We start from the raw sequence: 14,674 nt of genomic DNA, 5'->3' as shown, positions 1-14,674 counted from the left end.
ATTTCATTATCTTTGTTTGGCAATACAATACTTGGGTAATTTGCTAGACAAAATACACAGGCTATCAGTTTATTGCCAAGATGAAAACGGTGCATATCTGATTTTGAAGAGCAAACAAAGTGTGTCTGTCTCACCTTGCCCAACATGGTGCCACTTTCTCGAATTTTCTTCGTCAGGGATCTGGTATCAATACCTGTAAAACGTCAATCATAATAAAGTGACATTTGTTGTGTAAGGTGCATAGGTCCTAGAAGGTACATAGGAATCTCTAGATTACATCCAGATGTTTGGGTCTTTTTTTCCTGTCATTCTTCTTCATTCTTGCTTCCATATCATCCTAGTCTGTTGCCTCAGCAGGACAATGCATTGCATCTCATCTACCAACAAAATACAAGGCTGGACCGAATGTTGTATACTGCAAATGAAAGAGCCAATATGTGCAAGCCTTGATGAGTTAAACAAAACACACTACGAACTTGTCCAAAGGTAGTTACAACAAAACTTGCAAAAGGCACTTCACTTAGAACTACAATGTACTTGGCGACAGAAAAAAACTTGAAATGTCACTATGGCGACTGATGTCTCCGCCATAATGCATTATTCTCCCAATAGGTGTATGGTACAATGTCTTCACAATGTGTGATGACTGACAAAATATTGAAATGTCAGGTTTGTGTGAAACATCTTGAATGTTCACATTCCTTGAACTAGGTTTGCTATAATTGTCTAAGAGTGCAGGTACACGCATTTGGGGAAGTGAGGATTTTTACTTGACTTCTGACCGACCCTTTTGTAAGTTTATACATTGATTAATTTTCAAGGTATGAAGAAAGAGTGTAATTACAGTACAAAATCAATTTTTTTTTTTTGGCATTTAAACCTGGCCTTTGACCTTTGAGAGAATCTACAGAAGGTAATACATGCATATATCAAGTTTTAAAAATGATAATGCACGCATTGCATACTAGTAAATGAGGGAAATAGTAAAATTTTGAGTTGACCTTGACCTTTGACCCCTGACTATTGACCCATGACCCCTTCATTCCCTAGATAATCCCTGCCAGTCAGTACATGCGTATGTACCAAGTTCCATGAAGATACATTGAACCATTTGCAAGAAAGTGAAATTGTAACATTCTCACCTAACCTTTGACCTTTTCACCTTTGACCTTATGACATGAAACTCTCTGGAGAATCTCTACGCAGTAGTAAATGTCTACACTAAGTTTAAAAAAAAAAATAGCAACATTTTTAGCATTTGACCTTGACCTTTTGCCAATGTCACTAAAATCAACTCAACTAATTGCCCCATCATACATCAGCCTTGGACCAAATTTGGTGAAAGCTGCTTCATCCAGTTTTGAGTTATCACGTAAACAGATTCAATTTTATGATTTGACCTTGACCTTTGGCCGATTTCACCCAAAATCTATTCACCTAATTGCCCCCAAAATCTAATCAACTGATTGCCCCATCATACTTTATACTTGGACCAAGTTTGGTAAAATTCCAGTCAATATTACTCAAGTTATCGCGTAAACGAATGCGGACGAACGTACGGACGGACGGACAACCCGAAAACATAATGCCTCCGGCACCACTTTGTGGCGGAGGCATAAAAATGCCTATATGAGGTGCTCAGAGATGATTGTTCTGAAACTGTCAGTATCGACAGCATAAATTGCACTATTGAAAATACATGTATGCCTATTTCATGGGCTGCCTTTCATTGTCCTTCCTTCTTCTTTCCTGTCGAATGAGAGCTGTTCATGACTTAAACTTACACAATTTTGAGAATGAGAGTTATTGTCATCGAGCTAGACAAACCTTGTATGGCTGGAATGTTGTTCTCTTTCAGCCAATCAGACAGTGATCGACGGGCCGCCCAGTGGCTGTAATGCTCTGACAGCTCCCCAACAATGAGAGCAGAGACATGGATCTTGTTAGACTCAAACCAGATAGGCAGACCAAATTCATCCTTGTCATTGGCAGGGATGCCATAATTGCCGATGAGTGGGTACGTCAGGACCAGGATCTGGTATTTATAGGATGGATCTGTCAGGGACTCTGGATAGCCAACCATGCCGGTCTGAAAGACTAAAACAAAAAACAAAGCAAAAAAATTAATATGAATCTGGACAGCATGCAAAAAATATTGAAGATCCTGTTACCACCACACAAAGAAGGCCTATACATATGTACATGTATGAATCATATTCAGCAGCTAAATAGGCTACATTTGACATCTGCAACCTGATAGACATTTGTTTAACTTGTTATGTGCCATGATGGAAACCCCCAGAGTGCCACATTATTCTGAAACACCAACGTCTGCATGCTTTGACAAAACATTCTGTTTATCAAATCTATGTTACTTAATAGATATATGTTAAGCTGGACATACAGTGTGTAAAGTTGTATCTAGAGAAAATGCCAATTTTTGCTTTGATGTTAATTGTATGACAAATCTATGATTGTTTTTCTTTCAAACGACTAGTAAGTCCGTTGCTAAATACTACTGTAAAAAAGGCATGACTTTTGCACACAAAACAGTGACAGAAACTTAGAAATTACACGGGAACATTGCTTGCTAGTCAATCACAACATAAAATGCAAGCTACAATGTATATGTGAGAGGAACGCAAGCACGAGAAACGCTTTCATTGTACTGCGGCATTTGGTGATTTGTCGATCGCTTGTGCATTTGAGCAGAAAATGCGAAGTTGGCACATCATCGACTGAGTCGGACGTGCAAATGTGGCACAGAGTTAACAAATACAGAAACAGGCGAATTCTTTCCCTTATCAACCCTTCCTTATCCTTTTGCAAAGTGTGACAGTCATGTTCTTGGTCACAATTTGAATACTATGCCTGGTTAAGATGGTTACAATATGTTTACAGGTATATTTTGATTACCACATTTTCTTCTCATAAATGCATTTACAAATTCCTGCACTGGCTTGTGCATTGTTACTTTTGCAGTTCAAAGGCAACTTGTGAAAATAAATAACCACAAAAATTTCAACTTGTACAGTGTTCTGAGCAGTCTCCATAGAGATGCACAATGTACACACACACACAGACACAATACTCATACAGGCACACAAACACACAAACACACACACACAAACATACACAAACAATCATACAGAAGAGAGATAGAGATATGAAAGTTCCAAGGCTGCAATTTGAGGCCACACAGCTCCATGGGAAGGCAGCAATGAGAGAAAGAAACTAGAAATGTCGCTAAGGCGACTGGTATGCCTCCGCATGATTCTCCTCATAGGTCTCTAGTTCATGTGGAAAATGTGTGATTATATTTTCACAAAATTGGCAAAATATCAAAATGACAAGTTTGTCACAAATGTGTTGAATGTTCACCTTCCTTGACCTACAGTACCTTTGAAGGTTTAATTGGATGAATAGGAGAACATGTATTTGGGGATTTAAGGACTTAAACTTGACTTTGCCCATTCATAAGTTTATGCATTGAGTAATTTTCAAGGTATGGAGAAAAAGTGCAATTTCTGTATTGAAAATTACATTGTTACCATTTTCATCTGGCCTTTGACCCTAAAATTCATAGGATAATCACTGCCAGGCAGAACATGCATTAATATGAAGAAAGTTTCAAGATAACTTGAGCCACTTCTGAGATATGGAGGAAAAAGTTAGTTCAGCACTTTCCCTTGATCTTTGACCTTTTGACCTTTGAGGCAAAAAAAAAAAAAAAATGAAAAAAAAAAGTTTCCAGAGAATCTCTATTATGTTATACATGCATACACCAAGTGTAAAAAAAATTAATCCTGCTGGCATTGCATAAATATGAGGGAAATAGTAAAATGTTGAAGTGTTGCCTTGACCTTTGACTCCTGACCTTTGACCCCATGAACCCTAAATTCTCTAGATAATCACTACCAGTCAGTACATGTATTTATGCTATGTTCCATGAAGATACCTTGAACAATAAGCCAGTTCGTAATTAGCTCATGTACACCTTGGTGCAAATGACCTTTCTTTTTTCTCAGTTGGTTAGGCACTTCACTCATTTTAAAGCGGTATAATGCATTTAAAAAAGCTTGCCCGACATACCAATTTATGGAATTCGTGTTCAAACAAAGCATGAACTTGTGTTTAGAACAGGTGACCAGAATAGTCCGTCAGTTGACACTTTAGCAGGCATCTAATTCATTGTTTTGTATGGTTTGCAATAACAACCTTTTTCTTTTGATATTGCCAAATACCAGGCTTGCTATCAGGTAGATGTGCTGGCAAGCACTATTTAGACAAGGATCACATCACAGATACTTATGTCAGTGAATTAATAAACCAAAATGCCTGTTGGTACAAATGACCTTTTTCTGCTCATGCGCAAAGTGGAATTACGAATTGGTCTATTTCCAAGTTACGGAGAAAAAAGTGAAGTTCATTGTTACTTGACTTTTTTTACCTTTGACCTTTGACCTCATGACCCCAAACTTTCACCAGAGCATCTTAATTGGGTAATACGTGTATACACTAAGTTTTAAGAAAATATCTTCAGGCATTGCATAGATATGGAGGAAATAGCGAACTTTTACGTATCTGACCTTGACCTTTTAACCTTTGACCTTGAGCATGTGCACCCAAAAGTTGATAGGCACAACTTCACCCCCTAATACACACACATGCCAAGTTTCATTAGGATACCTCAAAAGGTTTTTTAGTTACGCTGTCCACAAAATTCATTACAGACGGAAGGACGGCGGACAACCCGAAAACATAATGCCTCCGGCACCACTTCGTGGCGGAGGCATAAAAAATCACTAAAGGTCACCATATCTTTGCATAACCACTTGGCACTCCAGTCGCAAACTTCAAATATCATCTTGCAAGTGCACACACAGCGACTGAAGAAAAATGAAGCTCATCATAAGAAAAGAAACTTAGGCAATTTCTTATTAAGTTACAATATTTTGTGTTGTCACATACAATGTATTGACATACTAAAACTGCTTTTACTGCTAGAGAGCCTAATTGCCCAGGTACTGGGTGTGGGAGGGGGGTGTCCCCCCTCCCACGGTAAGAACTTTTTGCATTTTGATGTTGCAAATGTTACAATTTGATGCATATGCCGAATATTTCGCAAGGTTTTTATTTTCGCGAATTTCGCGAGTCAGGTGCTATTCGCAAAATTAAAGACTGATCCCGATGTGAATATGACGTACGTGTGTACATTTCTCCGTTCAGTACAGGACTCCACGACTGCGAATTTAACCACTCGCGAAATCGCCAGGAATTCCCAATTCGCGAAAATTTAGACTGGCAAAATATATGGCGTATACAGTAGGTTAAAAAAAGGATTGAGTGACAGTCCAGAGACAATATCTAGTGATTAGGAAAGTTGTGTATTTCGTACATTTACACCAGCAATTGGGCTCATGTTACTGGGTATTGTCTACATTTGAACATATCAAATCCTAACTAGAAATATCGCTACAGTGACTGGTTATACCCCCGCCAAACAACATTTCATAAGCTTTGGTCAAAACAACATTTCATAAGCTTCGGTCAAAAAACTGAGGAAGTAGTTAAATCCGCAAGATCTTTCCTTGATCTTCTGCCATTAATTTGCCGTTACCATGGCAACGTACTTTCGGGTACTGTCGAAAAATGCGTCTTGCACATCTACAACCAAAGGCACACATCTGTACCAAGTTTCATGGAAATTGGGCGAAAACTGAGGAAGTAGTTTGCAACACAAAATTTTCCATCATTTTGGCTCATAATATGTGAGCTGTTACCATGGCAACATACTTTTTGTCACTGTCAAGAAATGTGTCATGCTGACCTATATCCTAAGACAAACATTCAATATGAATTCCATGAGAACTGGAAGAACACTGATGAAGCAGTTTTGCCATGAAGCATTTTGCCCTATATTTTACCAATAACATGCCGTTACCATGGCAACGCACTTTTTGCCACTGCGGAAATATGTGTCTTGCACATTAACATATTCAGATGAACATCTGTACCTAATTTCATAAAAATTGATCAAAAACTGTGGGAGGAGTTCGCGACGCAAGATTTGTTCCCATTTTTGCCCATAATATGCCGTTACCATGGCAACATACTTTTGGGTACTGTCAAAAAATATGTCTTGCACATCTACAACCCAAGGCACACATCTGTGCCAAGTTTTATGGAAATTGGTTGAAAACTAAGGAAGTAGTTCGCGACGCAAGATTTGCAACGGACCGACCGCCCGACCGTCCGCTGATTCCTATATACCCCCTTCAAACTTCGTTTGGCGGGGGTATAACAAATTTAGTATCATATGCAGGGCTCCACACTAACGTTTATTTTTGGTGGCCCAAAGGCAAACATCCGAACTTTTTTGGTGGCCCGATCAGGCCACCAAATGCTTCATTTCTGAAATTTTGGTGGCCCGACGTGCGTTTTTGGTGGCCCCAGGCCACCGGGCCACCGTTAGTGTCGAGCCCTGTCATATGAAAGAAGAAGTTTGTCTCTATATCGCATCAGAGCGCTGGTACATGAATCTGACAATAAATGGGTGTAAATGTTGTTAGAACCACTCTCAACTCCATATCTCAGCGTCTGCTTCGATACTTGAACCAGCGTGTAGCATGTGAGTATACTCACAAACTATAGTTCAGGATAGGCCTATGCAATTATATGTGGTTAGCTTTTTGCTAGCTGCACGTCTTTGACTGTGGATTTTACCTTGAAAACACCTCTTGCAATAATTTTTGAGGGCTCATGCATATTCATATTCAACACGCAACCCAGCCACATGGCGTTCGTGGCGCGAAGCTGTATCGTGTGTGCATGCTGTGTGTACATATGTGACCCGCTACAACAAAAAGGTCCTAAAGTCGCGCACGGTCGAAGCCGTGAAAATCGATTTTGAAGTAAGAGCATTAAAATTGGTCAAAACTTACGATTTTCTGATTTTGATATATTATTGGAGTCTAACATGTCTTCTATCATCTGTCGAAATTTTGAAGCAAAATGATCAAAGGAAAGACCAAAAAATAGCGTTTTTCTGAGCCATGTTTTTTGGCGTTTCAACGAAGCAGAAACTGGTTCGAAAATTCGGATTGAGCGCCACGGATAGGTTCCGCCCCTAACACCGACCAGAGTGATCTCATTGGTCAGTTTGCTGCTTGCTGCTAACCGAAGCGTGAAGCTCGCACACTGCCCAGTCGACTGGTGCGTGCGGGCAGGGTGCGCTATGCTCAGCCGCTCCTCACATCCTGGTCACTGATTGGTTGGTGAGGAGACCGCCGACGCTGATGTGCTTGAATGAACTCTTTGGGGGTTGCTAGGGCTTACCTTCTATTGTCCAGAGGTGAAAACTGACTTGCGTGTCCGTTGATCGCGATTGCGTCGAAAGGAAGACTTTTAGGGCGCTTTTCTCGAAACAGTGATTTTCCAGACGTCTCGACATGCTCTCTTTTATACATCGATATCTCCGCAGCCGATTATTTTTAAAAAATGTGTTATATATCAATCTAAAGCAGAAAGATTAGGGGATTATATCGTGCAATTTTCAAATAATCAACCTCGCCCGACTTTAGGATCATTTTGTTGTAGCGGGTCACATATGGCCATGCCTGTGGCCATGCTGCTCGCTACAACTATACACAGCACACGCTGTCCAACTGCTTGCGACTGCGCTACCTGTAAACACTAGCTCTGCAATGCACGATGTTTGATACACACTGATTCCAAGACTTACATAGGAGTTAAGATAATGGTCAGTGCAATGTGCCTTTGTTACACATACAAAAACACTCACAAACAAAGCGCTTTTAATCACATTTACTCTCATATTTCTCTGAAGCTAAAACTGTAATGTGGATTTATGTAAGGATCACATGAGTGAACCACACTTGCAAACAAGTTGTCAGTAGAGCTCAAGCTCATGATGATTAGTCAATTCCTCCAAGACACGACTGAACACTAAACTGTGAGTACGATTGAGGGGGAGTATTACGAATACTGATATTTGTGACTGAACTCCAAATCGAGGTTATTTTCAAAAGATTATGATAGGCTCTTTGGTATTAACATAAAGGCATGTGGGAACGGTGATAATTTACGTGCAGCATCATTTTCATGCAATTTGCTGCTGGACGATACACTTTCTGTGCTGGGTAGATATGATGGAGACTGCTGCTGGTATGTTAGTGGCATGTCTGGCTGATGCATATCCTCACATGGCATGCTGGCAGAGCTAAAGAACTGACAAGACTTAAGCCCTCCGCACACTATACGACTCACGACCTTATGACTGACAGACTTTGGATCTGAAATAAACAAGTGGTGTTAATTCTGAGGATATTGCGATTTATTTCGGATCCAAAGTCTGTCAGTCGTAAGGTCGTGAGTCGTATAGTGTGCGGTGGGCTTTAGCATGCATGTTCTCGTGCTCGCGTTGTTGGAATTGCGTGGACGTAAACTGCCATGTGGAAGGGTACCGAGTGAGCATGTACACATGCAAACAGCAAATGCGGTGTGATGATGCTGTGGGGGAAGTGGCTCCTGCGCTTGTTATGCATATTTTCTAACCGCTGTGCGCTCATAATCCGATGGATGGAGATCCAGACGAGAATGCAACTTTAAGGCGCTGTTTGCAAACATATGATTTGGACACCTTTTCGTGCATGCTTGTCAAAAAAAAAGAGGTAAGAGTGAAGAGATTTGAAAGTTAAATTTCTGGAGATAAAAACATCATTTCATGTAATTCTCTTTCATATGAAATATTGTATACACCATATATTTCGCGAGTCTAAATTTTTGCAAATCGGGAATTCCCAACGATTTTGCAAGTGGTTAAATTTTATTTTGCGAGTGGTTAAATTCGCGATCATGGAGTCCTGTACCGAACGCAGAAGAGTATATTTACAAGCGTATGTCACATTCACATTGGGGATGAGAGTCAATATTTTCGTGTCTTTATTTTCGCGAATAGCACCTGACTCTCAAAATTCGTGAAAATGAAAACCTCACGAAATATTTGGCATATACAGTAGTTCACAATCCGCTTTTCATGGAATTTCAGAAGTTACAAAAATGCTCTGGATATAAATTAACTCTAACACTAAGCAACTTCTACTAGACCTACTGCAAAATGAAGGTAAAAACCAACTTTAAATTTTACACTTACGCCGGTAGATAAGTTCTACTATTATATGACCTATATAGATATCAATGTGTGATTGGTCAAAATGCTGTCACGTGACCATGGTCACAAGGATAAGAAGCATTATATTTTTCATAACATGACGTAAATTACGTACAACCATGGAATATAACAGCGACCTGATGTCAGGAGGGGTGACGTAATCAAAAACCAATTGTTATGATGCGCGCAACATACACAGAGATGCTTTGCACACACGAATGCAATCGTGACCATACACCACAGTACATACAGTGCACAAGCGGCATGAGCATAACATGCACAGCATACACGCGCTACATTACAAGCGAGAATTGCGAAATTGCAACAGATTTGTTTTTGTCAAACTGTTGTAACTGGTATGCAGCTTGAGAGAGAAAGAACGTACCGATACTGGAGAATGTGCTGGAAGCTATAGAGCCTACTACTCCAGTAAATGATAAACCAAAGACACTTAACTAATAAGACACGAAAGTGCGCGCTAATCCTGTACAAAACAAATGGACAGCATGCGGTCCTCAAGCATTTTACGCACATCACCTGAGACCACAGTACCTAATTTCAAAGATAGCGCATCTGAGGTGATGTGCGTCTTTGCCTGAGATGCGCTGTCCATGAAGAGGATTGTTGTTGTTTATCAAGGTTAGCGTCTTTGATTGTGAGATCATGTTTATTGCCAAATTTTTACCTCCACGAAATAATCCTTATTACTTTTAAATCTCGTTCTTCAAAATAATCCCCTTAATCGAAAAAAAGCTACGACTATAATTTTTTAAATCTTTTTAAGATAATAAAGATAACACTACCTTTGGAAATGAATGATGTTCCTAGGTGTACTGAGTTTGTACATAGCTCTCTTTTGTATTGTCATGTACTGTAGGGTAGCCATTTTGTGTCCATTTTAATCGTGCGCCTTCCTATCTTGTTATCTCTACTACGTTGTATCTTTGAGTTAAACAGTCATGACAGGGCCGGAAGCTAAAATATAAGGATTTCCCATTAGGCCTACCAGCGCCTGAACTGACGAGTAAGTTTCTTAGATAACGATAGTTCTATGCTACTAGTCCAGCGCAGGACCTGGACCAGGGCCAGGTCCGCAGTCTTGTTACAATGCTTATACCAGTGACTGCAGACAGAAGAGAGGCCCTAGTCCTACTCACAGGCCCTACATTGTATGGCTCGATTGAATACCACTACGGTAACAGTTAGCGCGCTGTTGTCACGCGCGTTCATGAATTTGACTGTGGGTTTGAAAAAGGAGAAGTCGTGTTGCTTTATACAGCAGTTTCTTTCTTGTACTGTAGGGTAAGGGTACCAGTATTCTATCAGCTACCGGTATTCGGTCACTTATCACTTGTCACCAGCCAGTAAAGTTCAAGTGTCACAACACACGCAAATCACATCAATTCACATACTTGCATACTCATTCACAACAGGAAACTCCCAAGGGCCTTAGCCCCCTCCACAAATCCATCCAAAATCCCAAATTTTACCGTCAAAAGTGCAGAATCGGCGCTCCTTTCCAAAAGCGCGCGCGGATTGAGCCCAGTTTTAAGAGTACGGGTCACCAAAACACTACGGTTTGCACTCCCACCATTCATGAGCGATGACGTCATGTCTCGCTCAGCGCACTGCACGCACCATGACGTTGATCCCTACCATAGCAGACGATGGCAAACTAGTATCGGTTGATGATCAGTTTGCTATCGCTTTCAACTATGAAAGGTTTTCCCTCATTGGTCAGCTTGCTCTCCCACAATGCCTTCGGAAAATGATATCATCGCTTTCCTAAATTCATAAGCTTTATGTTGATACCATGTACACCTCTGTTGCTTATTGGAAAACAACGCAAATTTTTCGTATAATTTCTCCCTATAATATGGAGTTTTCCGGCAATCTGTGCCAGGAATATGTCATCAAAGGAGTAGTTTTGGTCATACATGCAATTTTTTTTCATCCTTGTGATATTTTTTTATGGATTCTCAAGCGATTTATCTGTGTTTTGATAACTACTTTTACCGTGTGCTAGTATGTGCAATGTATGTGCGAGGATGTTTGAAGTGCATAGATCAATGTTGAAAATGTTAGATTTCCGTAGCGAGCGACCTACCCGATACCAGCGGTGCGCTGTGAGGCTGTTATGCACTTGTCAATGTAATGACTCACCCCACTACCCCCGGACATAGATGCGTCATTTCCTCGTTTGGTCCGTCAAATTTGTGACCCAGGTGTTCGTCATTTTACCAGCTTTGTCCGTCAAATTTTTGACCGAGGGGTGCGTCAAAATCCCATCATTGTCGGTCAAAATTTTGACCGAGGGGTGCGTCATGGTACGTCACTTGGCTATGGAAAATAACACGCATTATTTTGAACCGAGGGGTGCGTCATGGTACGTTACTTGGCTATGGAAAACTGCACGCATTTTTGCACGCTACCAGTCCCGGATACACGTACCGCGAGTGAAATTACAGTGAGCGCTTATCCCGCGGCAAGTGAAAATCAAAGTCGGGAAGCGTTTTGGAATAAGAGGAAAAAATGTTTGCCAGAATCTGGCAAGCAAAGAATTTAAAAGCCACCCTTTCTCCTTACATTTTCCCTCCAACAAACCCATGAAATCATGGGCTGCCAAATCATGCATACTCAATCTCAAACCAGGGACTGTTCAGCGATGTAACAACTTAGTTCAACCTTTCCTGTCGAAACGGCAGCTGAAGAACTGCCTGCCGCATGCCATTTTCTGCTCGCGGGATAGCCCGACCAGACGCGCGACGCTGTTAGCTGTGCGAATCTCTACGTACAGCGACTAGGCTGTATGTAGTTACGCAGTACTCGAGCGGGAATATGAATGCCGTGGCGTGGTGTGTACCTGCGCTGCAGCAGTGTGCATCCACCACATACGCACTAGCAATGGCCGCGCACACACAGCGCATTCTGCACACATGTGATTGTCGTGTATGGATTGCATGCACAGAATACATACTACTGTACGGAATATCGTAGCAGCAGCGTGATGTACGGTGAATGACGGTACGGTGCTTACATGGTAAGGGAAACTTGCCGAAACTTTTACAAATTATGTGTACGAACCAAAAGAAAATGAAATTGCTTGAATAAAACGTATGCAAAAATCGTTTCAGTATTTACGGGGGTGCGTCAAATGTACCGAGGATGTCCGTCAAAAAAGTGACCGAGGTGTGCGTCACTTTCAACGTGTTGTCCGTCAACAAAGTGACTGTGGTGTTCGTCACTTGCAGCGTTATGTCCGTCAAAAAAGTGACTGTGGTGTCCGTCAAAAACCCCGTGTGGTCAGTCAAAAAATGACCATGACGCACCCATGTCCGGGGGTAGTGGGGTGCGTCATTACATTGACAAGTGCATTAGAGTACATACAAACAGGTTACGAGAGCGGGATAGTGTGCAGTGACTACACGCACTGTGCATGCTAGCGATGCAGCAAGCGAGACACGATGCACACAACACGGCCAATGCAGTCGTGGCTCAGCCAATCAGCAACAAGGTAAGACCTTGTTAGCGCATCGCCGAGCAGAGAGAGCCCGAGAGAGAAGAGGCCAAGATATTTTTAGCTCTCTCTCCTTGCTGCGATCGCACAGCCGATAGTCGAGATAACGATTCTGTAGGCAATCGGGAGTTGAGCGGTGGAGCGGCAGGCATTCTCGGTGGGTTCTGGGGCGACATGAATTATGCATGTCGGGGATCTGCGCTTGCGCTATGTTGACTGAGGCGCTGCTTAAAATGTGTACATGGCATAAAGCAGTCAAACCATAGTGCAAAAAACCTCTAGACTCTAGACCTCTACTCCCTAGGACTAGGCCTATGTATTATTTTAATTTGAAAAATATTGCAAAAAAGTAACCAAATACTGCATTACTGGGGGTGTTACCCTGCTTAGGTCATACAATTTAATATAACAGATAGACTAGATCTATTGACTTTTTCCTTCGGTAGGAATATAACATTTCATTTCCCTTGGGAAGTTATATTTTTGTCTCGGAATAGATCTACTATATTTTTCCTCAGCGCTACGCGCTTCAGAAAAATATAATATTAGCGTCTTAAGTAATCCTCAACAAAAATATAACTTCCCGCGAGGATCTAGACCTATAATCTAGTCATAGTCTAATGTTATAGATTTCTATCCCACCTCTGCTCTGCCTAGCTCTGGTAAATCAAGTGTAAATTTATACTCTATTAAATTTACTGTCACACATGGCACTGCCTGCACACACAAATTGTTTATTATCTACAATTGTACTTTCTAGGGTCTGAAGGTAAATTTAGTCAGAGACTCTGTCATTGAAATCCAGCACAAACCATTGCAAATGCGAAGCGTATTCTCGCTTCCTTCTTCGCGTTCGGGCGCGGGGTGGTCACACTCACAGAGCTGCAGAGTCAGTTATCCATTCACTAAGTTTGCAAATTTTATGACGACTAAATTTCATAGTAAAACTAAGTAGCAGGCTTACCAACTTCTCCAGAGACACTGCAGTCGGCCCCGAACTGCTGTCCAGTGTACGTTGTGCCATCTTTCAAATGTAATGTTGCCAGCATTCTGTTGAGAACGTTGAAGCGTATGAAGACAAGTCGTATTGTAGCGTTTAGTTAGAGAGTCCGAATAGCGAAACTTGCTAAAATAAGACGCTGTCGAATGGGATGCACACCAAAAAGACGGCGGTACATGAATACTGCTGTCCGGAAGTACGAAACTATGAACAGAAAATAATGTGGCATGTGGTTCTTAAGCAGAAGCGCCCTGATTTCATCACAACTCAAGGCAACTTCTACACAAAGACTAACAGTCGAGGACCATGGCTTCCAATTGGCAATACATGTAATTTCCCTGAACCATGTTATCACACACACGTTACAACGTTACCTCAAAACACGTGTGCTCAACCAACCACCTCATCACCAGCATGCAGAGCAGTCAGTCACATTGTCAATCAATCGAAAAGAAAGCGCGCGCGCGCGCTATGTTCTGAATTTCCCGCGCCAGGAGGCTCACGGCGTGTCGCATCCTGGCCTGTGAAATACAAATGACTGTCAGAACTTCTGATTGCGGTTGCATAGAGTACTTTCAATGCATTTGCAAGGCATTTGCGTTGCGCGCGGCCACTTCACGCCCCGGTTGATTTCACTTTTATTATTTTTTTTTACTATATTAAGCTGTTATGATATGCGTTGATAGCTGGCATTTGATGTATAGCGAGAAAAATAGAAAAGAAATTAGAATGTAATTAGTGAACCACGTGTTCAGAAACTTTAATAAATAACAAGTACAAAAGTCAGTCAATTTTGTGTTTTTGTTTACACGTAGGGGCCTCACCAGTAGACTCTATTCATGTACAATGTACATGTAGTTCTACTGTATTCTACTGTAGAGTAGCAAATGTATGGATCCTAGATCGAATGATTAGCCTCCCACTTTGTTATGCCCCCGGTTTTTTACCCTGGAAGTCAAGTGGC

The 14,674-nt window shown here is 41.3% G+C and overlaps 1 protein-coding gene across 1 annotated transcript in view; it reads right to left on the bottom strand.

The window, feature by feature from the left end:
• LOC139732676 (multifunctional protein CAD-like) overlaps positions 1 to 14,026 on the bottom strand; it is a 61,633-nt gene extending 47,607 nt beyond the window's left edge. Inside the window, exons 1-3 of the mRNA XM_071643531.1 lie at positions 13,675 to 14,026; positions 1,828 to 2,097; positions 135 to 193 (exon numbers count right to left, since the gene is read on the bottom strand). Coding sequence (XP_071499632.1) covers positions 135 to 193; positions 1,828 to 2,097; positions 13,675 to 13,759 — 414 coding nt within the window. The 5' untranslated portion in view covers positions 13,760 to 14,026. The remainder of the gene's footprint in view (positions 1 to 134; positions 194 to 1,827; positions 2,098 to 13,674) is intronic.
• Between the last annotated feature and the right edge of the window lie 648 nt (positions 14,027 to 14,674).

This window comes from Diadema antillarum, unplaced genomic scaffold (assembly GCF_040938485.1).
Source record: "Diadema antillarum isolate AM-2024a unplaced genomic scaffold, OU_Dant_1.0 seq00000442_RagTag, whole genome shotgun sequence".
Lineage (NCBI taxonomy): Eukaryota > Metazoa > Echinodermata > Echinoidea > Diadematoida > Diadematidae > Diadema > Diadema antillarum.
This window is presented reverse-complemented; position numbering and strand designations above follow the sequence as displayed.